The sequence below is a fragment of the Amaranthus tricolor genome, chromosome 16, assembly GCF_026212465.1.
Source record: "Amaranthus tricolor cultivar Red isolate AtriRed21 chromosome 16, ASM2621246v1, whole genome shotgun sequence".
In the NCBI taxonomy this organism is placed as follows: Eukaryota; Viridiplantae; Streptophyta; class Magnoliopsida; order Caryophyllales; family Amaranthaceae; genus Amaranthus; species Amaranthus tricolor.
This window is the reverse complement of record NC_080062.1, coordinates 6,345,622-6,354,077: the sequence shown is the minus strand read 5'-3', so window position 1 is coordinate 6,354,077 and position 8,456 is coordinate 6,345,622. Positions and strand designations below refer to the sequence as shown.

At 34.0% G+C, this 8,456-nt stretch overlaps 9 protein-coding genes across 9 annotated transcripts in view; 1 reads left to right on the top strand and 8 right to left on the bottom strand.

The window, feature by feature from the left end:
- The first annotated feature begins 497 nt into the window (after nucleotides 1–497).
- On the top strand, nucleotides 498–3,631 carry LOC130803218 (cytochrome b6-like). The gene is made up of 2 exons (XM_057667386.1): nucleotides 498–2,085; nucleotides 3,051–3,631. The coding sequence occupies exons 1-2, from the start codon at nucleotides 1,404–1,406 to the stop codon at nucleotides 3,551–3,553; spliced, it is 1,185 nt and encodes a 394-aa protein (XP_057523369.1). The 5' UTR covers nucleotides 498–1,403; the 3' UTR covers nucleotides 3,554–3,631.
- Nucleotides 3,308–4,708, bottom strand: LOC130803197 (DNA-directed RNA polymerase subunit alpha). Its single transcript, XM_057667367.1, has one exon. It carries the CDS (start codon nucleotides 4,706–4,708, stop codon nucleotides 3,698–3,700), a length of 1,011 nt encoding a protein of 336 aa, XP_057523350.1. The 3' UTR covers nucleotides 3,308–3,697.
- On the bottom strand, nucleotides 3,721–7,349 carry LOC130803215 (50S ribosomal protein L16, chloroplastic). The gene has a single exon (XM_057667384.1). The coding sequence runs from the start codon at nucleotides 7,347–7,349 to the stop codon at nucleotides 6,990–6,992; it is 360 nt and encodes a 119-aa protein (XP_057523367.1). The 3' UTR covers nucleotides 3,721–6,989.
- On the bottom strand, nucleotides 4,777–6,864 carry LOC130803210 (50S ribosomal protein L14, chloroplastic). The gene has a single exon (XM_057667378.1). The coding sequence runs from the start codon at nucleotides 6,862–6,864 to the stop codon at nucleotides 6,499–6,501; it is 366 nt and encodes a 121-aa protein (XP_057523361.1). The 3' UTR covers nucleotides 4,777–6,498.
- Nucleotides 4,780–5,196, bottom strand: LOC130802469 (30S ribosomal protein S11, chloroplastic). The gene has a single exon (XM_057666487.1). The coding sequence runs from the start codon at nucleotides 5,194–5,196 to the stop codon at nucleotides 4,780–4,782; it is 417 nt and encodes a 138-aa protein (XP_057522470.1).
- Nucleotides 5,462–5,812, bottom strand: LOC130803214 (translation initiation factor IF-1, chloroplastic). The gene has a single exon (XM_057667383.1). The coding sequence runs from the start codon at nucleotides 5,810–5,812 to the stop codon at nucleotides 5,579–5,581; it is 234 nt and encodes a 77-aa protein (XP_057523366.1). The 3' UTR covers nucleotides 5,462–5,578.
- On the bottom strand, nucleotides 5,937–6,341 carry LOC130802468 (30S ribosomal protein S8, chloroplastic). Its single transcript, XM_057666486.1, has one exon. The coding sequence runs from the start codon at nucleotides 6,339–6,341 to the stop codon at nucleotides 5,937–5,939; it is 405 nt and encodes a 134-aa protein (XP_057522469.1).
- Nucleotides 7,350–7,612: 263 nt separating the features above from the next.
- LOC130803201 (30S ribosomal protein S3, chloroplastic) overlaps nucleotides 7,613–8,456 on the bottom strand; it is a 1,564-nt gene continuing 720 nt past the window's right edge. The window contains exon 1 of the mRNA XM_057667370.1: nucleotides 7,613–8,456. This exon is cut by the window's right edge and continues 720 nt beyond it. The gene's annotated coding sequence lies outside the window, so the exon portion shown is untranslated.
- Nucleotides 8,065–8,456, bottom strand: part of LOC130803203 (50S ribosomal protein L22, chloroplastic-like) — a 1,738-nt gene continuing 1,346 nt past the window's right edge. Inside the window, exon 1 of the mRNA XM_057667372.1 lies at nucleotides 8,065–8,456. This exon is cut by the window's right edge and continues 1,346 nt beyond it. The gene's annotated coding sequence lies outside the window, so the exon portion shown is untranslated.

The following is an 8,456-nucleotide window of genomic DNA, read 5'->3' as shown; positions in this document are numbered from 1 at the left end:
TGAAGTAATGAGCCTTCCTATAATAGGAAGGCTCATTACTTCAACTAATCTCCGTGTTCCTCGAAGGGATCTCTTAGTTGTTGAGAGGGTTGCCCAAAAGCGGTATATAAAGCATACCCAGTAAAACTTACAAGTAAACCAGATATAAAGATGGCGACTAGAGTTGCTGTTTCCATTATTATCTAATTTTAAGACCACAGTGGATCTATGATAAAATCATTTATTTACAACGGAATGGTATACAAAGTCAACAGATCTCAATGAATATAATCAGATTTATGGCTACACAAACTGTTGAGGGTAGTTCTAGATCTCGTCCAAAACCTACTACCGTAGGGGCTTTATTGAAACCGTTGAATTCGGAATATGGTAAAGTAGCTCCTGGGTGGGGAACTACTCCTTTAATGGGAGTTGCAATGGCTTTATTTGCAGTATTCCTATCTATTATTTTGGAAATTTATAATTCTTCCGTTTTATTGGATGGAATTTCAATGAATTAAATCCACAAGAAAATGAAATCAAAAAGAACCAACAAGTTTTAGCCTTTCAATACAAAGTGAATTTTTAGGGCTCCGATTTCTATTTCTAAATTCCCTTGTTGGTAGTTCGATCGTGAAATTTCTTTCTTTCTGTATTTCCGGAATATGAGTGTGTGACTTGGTATAATTGATCCTATTGATAATACAGAAAATGAGTCTGTCATCTTACCCTGATGGAGATGGTTCTACCTCGTCGGATATTTCTTTTGGTATCTGAAACACGGAATAGCTAAAATATATTAAGAAATATTTGAACTATGATTCATATTTAATATTTAGACCTCGAGATCGGATTCAAAAAAATTTGTTTTTCAAAGAAAGAATTATAAGTTATAAATCGAAAGATTTTTATTATTTCAAACTCCTTTGTATGACTATTTTGTGTAATCAACAGACAAATTTTTTTGTATTATTAGTCATAATACCTATCCTATATGATTGAATCAGTGATGATACAACGGTTCTTACTCAAGGAATCTTTGTGCTTAACTTTAAGGATTTTATTGAATTATCGTGGTTCTAGTATGAATCTGGGGGTTCAAGCGATTCATAGGGTCTTAACAAGAGAAATTCCTATCAATGATAAAAAAAGCAAAAAGCGGTATTAGGCATAGGCACAAAAAAAAGAAATCAAAGAAAAATAGGAAAAGAGAATATTCAAGAAGCCTGTAGTAACAATTAAGCGAAAGACAACTGAGCTGACTTGATATTTTGGCATTATCACCACAAAGAAGAACTGTCGGATTTTTATTCCTTTCTATCTTCCGAATCTGAATAGGGGATTAAGAAGTTTTCAACTTTCTATTCTATAATCCCTTTTCATTTTAATTCAGTATTTGGGTGTGTCTGCTTGAGCTGTACGAGATGAAAGTCTCATATACGGTTCTTAGGGGGGGGGATTCGAAGGTTACCTATCTCAATAAAGTCTATGATTGGTTCGAAGAACGTCTCGAGATTCAGGCGATTGCGGATGATATAACTAGTAAATATGTTCCTCCTCATGTTAACATATTTTATTGTCTAGGCGGAATTACTCTTACTTGTTTTTTAGTACAAGTAGCTACGGGGTTTGCTATGACTTTTTACTATCGTCCAACCGTTACTGAGGCTTTTGCTTCTGTTCAATATATAATGACTGAAGCTAACTTTGGTTGGTTAATACGATCAGTTCATCGGTGGTCGGCGAGTATGATGGTTCTAATGATGATCCTGCATGTATTTCGTGTGTATCTCACCGGTGGGTTTAAAAAACCTCGAGAATTGACTTGGGTTACAGGTGTGGTTCTAGGTGTATTGACCGCGTCTTTTGGTGTAACCGGTTATTCCTTACCTTGGGATCAAATTGGATATTGGGCAGTCAAAATTGTAACAGGCGTACCGGACGCTATTCCTGTAATAGGATCGCCTTTGGTAGAGTTATTGCGGGGGAGTGCTAGTGTGGGACAATCCACTTTGACTCGTTTTTATAGTTTACACACTTTTGTATTGCCTCTTCTTACTGCTGTATTTATGTTAATGCACTTTCTAATGATACGTAAACAGGGTATTTCTGGGCCCTTATAGAATAGCAAAGTTCTATCATAGCTATTTGTAATCAATCATTTATCACTTGTAGAAAGAACAACAGTATTTCATTGCTACATGTATGGATTATTATTTTCAATAATCCATGTATTTGGACATTTTCCTTCAACTCCATAATTTTGTATTTAGTTATTTAACATAACATCACTAGTTGAAGGTAATTCTCCGAAATTAAAATGGATTATGGGAGTGTGTGACTTGAACTATTGATTAGGCCGTGCAGGTATATCTTCTTTTCTGCCACATTGAAATTCATAATCCAATGTGTCTTTTGTCCAACCACCATATAAGTAAGTTTTATATAGAGGGTAGGCTGGTTCCTTTGAAGAAATTCTATTCTATGATCAACCCTGAATCATGTCATGCATGAAGAGGCTCCGTAAGATCCAGTTGAATGTTTGATTTTGCATGATATAACCCAGATTTTTTTCATTTTTTTAATATATATATTTTCTATTAACTAATAGTTTGAATAGTATTGAAATGCATTCATTTCCTCGGCATTGACCTGATCTATGATACTATCGGAGTGAAACAAGGGATCTAAAGAACAATAGAGACTGGCTATATTAGTAACAAGTGAACCCTTTGATTTGTAATATATGTAATTCTACATTTTATAGAAACTCAAAATCTCCAAATAGTTTGGAAATAAACAACAATCACAAGGTATGAGACGACCCAAAAAGCATTTGATCATAATAAACTTTGTAAGCCTACTTGGGTATTGAGCTTTTATTTGTAAGAGCGAAATTCCTTTCTTTCCATGGATAAGTATGACTTCGGAAAGGGAGGTTTAAGAAAGGGGTTCTTACAGAGAACCTTTTATATGGATAAAATATATTATGGATCCATTTGGTTCTTTTAATTCTTGCTCGAGCCGGATGATGAAAAATTATCATGTCCGGTTCTTTCGGGGGATGAATTGAATCTATAAGAATTCACCTATCCTAATAACAAAAAAACCTGACTTAAATGATCCTGTATTAAGAGCTAAATTAGCGAAAGGTATGGGGCATAATTATTATGGGGAGCCCGCATGGCCTAATGATCTTTTATATATTTTTCCTGTAGTGATTTTAGGTACTATTGCGTGTAACGTAGGATTAGCGGTTTTAGAACCATCAATGATTGGTGAGCCGGCGGATCCGTTTGCAACTCCTTTGGAAATATTACCTGAATGGTATTTCTTTCCTGTATTTCAAATACTTCGTACAGTACCAAATAAGTTATTAGGCGTTCTTTTAATGGTTTCAGTACCTGCGGGATTACTAACAGTTCCTTTTTTAGAGAATGTGAATAAATTCCAAAACCCATTTCGTCGTCCAGTAGCTACAACTGTTTTTTTGGTTGGTACTGTAGTAGCCCTTTGGTTAGGTATTGGAGCAACATTACCCATTGATAAATCCCTAACTTTAGGTCTTTTTTAAATTGATTCAATTGTGAAATAACACAAGGTCTGTATCTAGGGAATAGTCGCTTCAAAGTGAATTTTCCCTAGATACATCTATTCAATTGAATTTTGTATTGAATTCATTTTTTGATCCAGTCTGGAAAATTCAATCAATTTTTTGTCATTTTTTTTTTTTTAAATCAATTACGAAATGTTTTTCTAAAGTGCCAAATATTTGTTTTATATCTTCTATATGAAAATCCGCCATTTTAATAAGATCTTCTTGACTGTTATTCAAAAGGTCCAATAATGTATGTATATTGGATTTTTTGAGGCAATTGTAGATCCTAGGTGGCAATTCTAATTGGTCAATAAAAATATATTTCAATGCTATTTTTTTTTTGTTTTTCCTTATTTCAGCCAATCTATTGTGAAAGGTAAAAAGGGGTAAAGAAATTTTGTGTTGATTGTCCTCTAAATATAAGTTTTCTTCTTCTGCATGTAGAAAGGGAATAAATAAATCAATTAAATTCCGGGAGGCTTCATAAAGTGCTTCTTTCGGGGTTAAACTGCCGTTTGTCCATATTTCGAGAAAAAGTATCTCTTGTTTTTCATTCCCATTTCCATAAGAATGAATACTATGATTCACATTTCGAATAGGCATGAATAGAGCATCTATAGGATAACTTCCATCTTGAAAGTTATTTTGCGCTTTTATCTGATATCCGCGATTTCTCTCGAGTTGTAATCCAATACACAAATCAATTGGTTCCGTCAAGCTAGCTATATGCTGTGTATTGTCAACTATTTCTACATAAGGGGGCAAGATGATATCTTGAGCAGTTACACATCTGGGGCCCCTAACACAAATAGACGCTTCGCAAGTTCCATATAGATTACTTCTCAATACTATTTCTTTCAAATTCAGTAAAATTTCGTGTACTGATTCTTGAATACCTACTATGTTAGAGTATTCGTGCGGTATTTTATCAAATTTTGCACGTGTGATACATGTTCCTTCTATTTCGCCAAGTAACGCTCTTCGCATCGCGATGCCTATTGTATCAGCTTGGCCTTTCATAAGTGGAGAGAGAATAAAGCGTCCATAATAAAGACATTTACTATCTGTTCTTGATTCAACACATTTCCACTGCAGTGTCCGAGTAGATACTCTTATTTTCTCTCGAACCATAGTAATATTTTACAAAATTGATCATATCTTTGAATCATTTATTTCTCTTGAAATCCCTTCAATTCTTATTTCTACACGCGTCTTTTTTTAGGAGGTCTACAGCCATTATGTGGCATAGGGGTTACGTCTCGTACGAAACTTAATAGTATACCGCTTCTACGAATAGCCCGTAATGCTGCATCTCTTCCGAGACCGGGACCTTTTATCATGACTTCTGCTCGTTGCATACCTTGTTCCACTACTGTACGAATAGCATTTCCTACTGCGGTTTGAGCTGCAAAAGGTGTCCCTCTTTTTGTACCCCTGAATCCACAAGTACCGGCAGAAGCCCAAGAAACCACTCGACCTCGTACATCTGTAACAGTCACAATGGTATTATTGAAACTTGCTTGAACATGAATAACACCCTTTGGTATTTTCCGTGCACTTTTACGCGAATTAATACGTCCATTTCTCCGTGAACCTGTTTTTGGTATAGGTTTTGCCATATTTTATCATCTCATAAATATGATTCAAAGATATATGGATATATCCATTTCATGTCAAAACAAATCCGTCATTTTTTTTCAGCAATAAAATATTTTAGCAATTATTTTAGTATTTTAGAAAGATCATTAGTATATAGTTTAGTAGAATGATTATCCTTGTCGTTGTTTATGTTTTGGGTTAGAACAAATTACTATAATTCGTCCCCGTCGGCGAATCAGTCGACATTTTTCACAAATTTGACGAACAGAAGCCCTTATTTTCATATTTGTTATTCTTTAGTTTTAATTTTGAATCTATTTTTTGGAAGAAAATAAGTTTCGTGATATTTTGAACCTTGAATTCTATTTTTGTAGAAAGGAATAAGGAATGTTGAAAAACGGCTTAATCGTTTGAATCTTTGTTGCGGAGTCTATAAATTATACGACCTCTGGTTGAATCATAACGGCTTACTTCAATCTTAACTCTATCTCCCGGTAGGATTCGTATAGAACTACGTCGTATCCTTCCCGAAACATAACCTAGAATCAGATCTTCATTATCTAAACGAACCCAGAACATACCATTAGGAAGTGATTCAGTAATCAAACCTTCATGAATCCATTTTTGTTCTTTCATTTCAGATAAAACCCCCTTAAAGTATCAACTAATAGAGGAGTGATATTAGACAAGCCTTTTTTTTTCTTTTTTTGTTCCCAAATAGGAAATATTGGATCCAATTCGGATATTAATATTCTAGGGATTACCATATATAACATAAAATTTCTCCGCCAATTCCTTCTAGTCGAGCTTCCCGATCCGTCATTATACCTCGAGAGGTAGAAAGAATTGCAATCCCCATTCCACCTAAAATTCTAGGAATTCGTTGATAGTTAGAATAGATTCGTAGACCAGGTCGACTGATCCTTTTTAAATAGAAAGTATTTCTATAAGCCCCTTTCTTATTTCTTCTATGTCGCAGCGTTAAAACCAAAAAAGTTTTATCTCTTTCTTGATGTTTTCTCGCATTTTCAATGAAACCTTCTCGTAAAAGTATTTTAACAATGTTTTCGGTGATGTTAGTAGATACTATTCGAACCGTTCCTTTTCTATTCATGTCAGCATTTCGTATAGAAGTTATTATATCAGCAATAGTGTCCCTACCCATAATGAACTAAAATCGGTGGTGTCCCAAAAATTTGATATAATCAACATGTTATTAGTTTCTTTTTAATTAAAAAATGAAAAAATTTAAAATGAAAGGTATATACGTGATACACAATCTACTATGATTGAAATTCATTCAAATGCCTTAGATTATCATTTTATAATACCTCAGGAGCTAATGAAACTATTTTAGTAAATTTTTGTCTCAATTCCCGGGCAATCGCACCAAAAATTCGAGTTCCCTTTGGATTTCCTTCTTGATCAATAATAACTGCGGCATTGTCATCATATCGTATTATCATGCCGTTGTCGCGTTTGAGTTCTTTACAGGTACGTACAATTACAGCTCTGATCACTTCGGATCTTTCTAAGGGCGTATTAGGTATTGCTTCTTTGATCACAGCAACAATAACGTCACCAATACGAGCATATCGACGATTGCTAGCTCCTATGATTCGAATACACATCAATTCTCGAGCCCCGCTGTTGTCTGCTACATTCAAAAGGGTCTGAGGTTGAATCATATTTTATTTTTATCTGTTCTTTCAATGCAAAACTAAATGCAAAAGGTGAAAAAGAAATATTGTTTGTCCAAAAAAACTTCCACTTGGTGTTATCCAAAAGATCCATTTCCTTTAGTTCTATATTCTTATCCTGAAATAATGAATTGAGTTCGTATAGGCATTTTTGATGCCGCTATTGTGATAGCTCTTCGGGCTACATTTTCTGCTACTCCGCTTATTTCATAAAGTATTCGACCTGGTTTGACAACAGCTACCCAATATTCGGGAGATCCTTTCCCCGAACCCATACGGGTTTCTGCGGGTCTTACTGTAACAGGTTTGTCAGGAAAAACGCGGACCCATATTTTTCCACCGCGACGTGCATTTCGTGTCATTGCTCGTCGCCCGGCTTCTATTTGTCTAGACGTGATCCAAGCGGGTTCAAGTGCCTGAAGAGCATATCTTCCGAAACAAATACGATTACCCCGATAAGATATTCCCTTCATTCTTCCTCTATGTTGTTTACGGAATCGAGTTCTTTTGGGGTTATAGTTGATGGTTCCTTTGTAATTCCATCTCTACTGCAGAACTGGACGTGAGAGTTTCTTCTCATCCGGCTCCTCGCGAATTAAAAAATGGAAATTTCATTTTTTAAATGTCTATTTTTATATAATATATAATAAATAATTAAGATATATATGTAAAAATATAATACACTGAATCAATGAATTCTTTTTTATTCATCTAGTTTACTAAATATTTTATTCTATTCTTTTTTTTTTTATTGAATTCCTTGTATTTTAACAATTGAATATGAGAATGAAAAAAAAAAAAAAGAATTTTCGTGGGCGAATATTTACTCTTTCAATAGCTATTTCGAGTGTAGAGTTAGCTTATAATTTTTCAGAATATATGAATTGTCCTCTGGTTCGTTCCGCCATCCTTTCCAATGAATTATCAGAATTCATTTTCAAGTGAATCTTATGTATTCATGGGTTCCGTCGTTCCCATCGCTTCTTGATTAATGGTTAGGTCTGAATTCTACAATGGAGCTTTTGTTTTTCCACCAACCCCCTTAGTCGTTATTGGCTCTAAGCTCTTATTTTTTTGTTCTATAGAACAGATTCATATCATATAATTTTGTTTGAATCTGTATTGATGCTTTAATTACATTTTCTTTTATGAGATGTTCAAAGACCTTACATATTGGAATTATATATCTTTTATATTAGATTCATTTTTTTCTTTCTCTCATCTTTCCATTTACCGGTATCCTTTTTTCTTTTTTGTATTTTAATTTTCTTTGACAGTAAATCTAATGAATTGTTTATGTCAAAAAAATTCAGTTGCTACAATGATAGGACTAAAATAGTATATCTTGACTGTTTCTTTGGATCCAGATAATGTGATGCGATGAGTTGGTTATTAGTTCTATAATTTTTAGTTCATACTTGGTACTATAACTTTAACTTTCTTTTTTTAGTCTTAATTTTAACAAAAACCAACGAGTCACACACTAAGCATAGCAATTATATCAAAAGGTAAATTTTATTTTTATTAAACCTTATGGGATTAAAAATTAGAATTGATTGGATGGAAAAAAGAATCAAAAA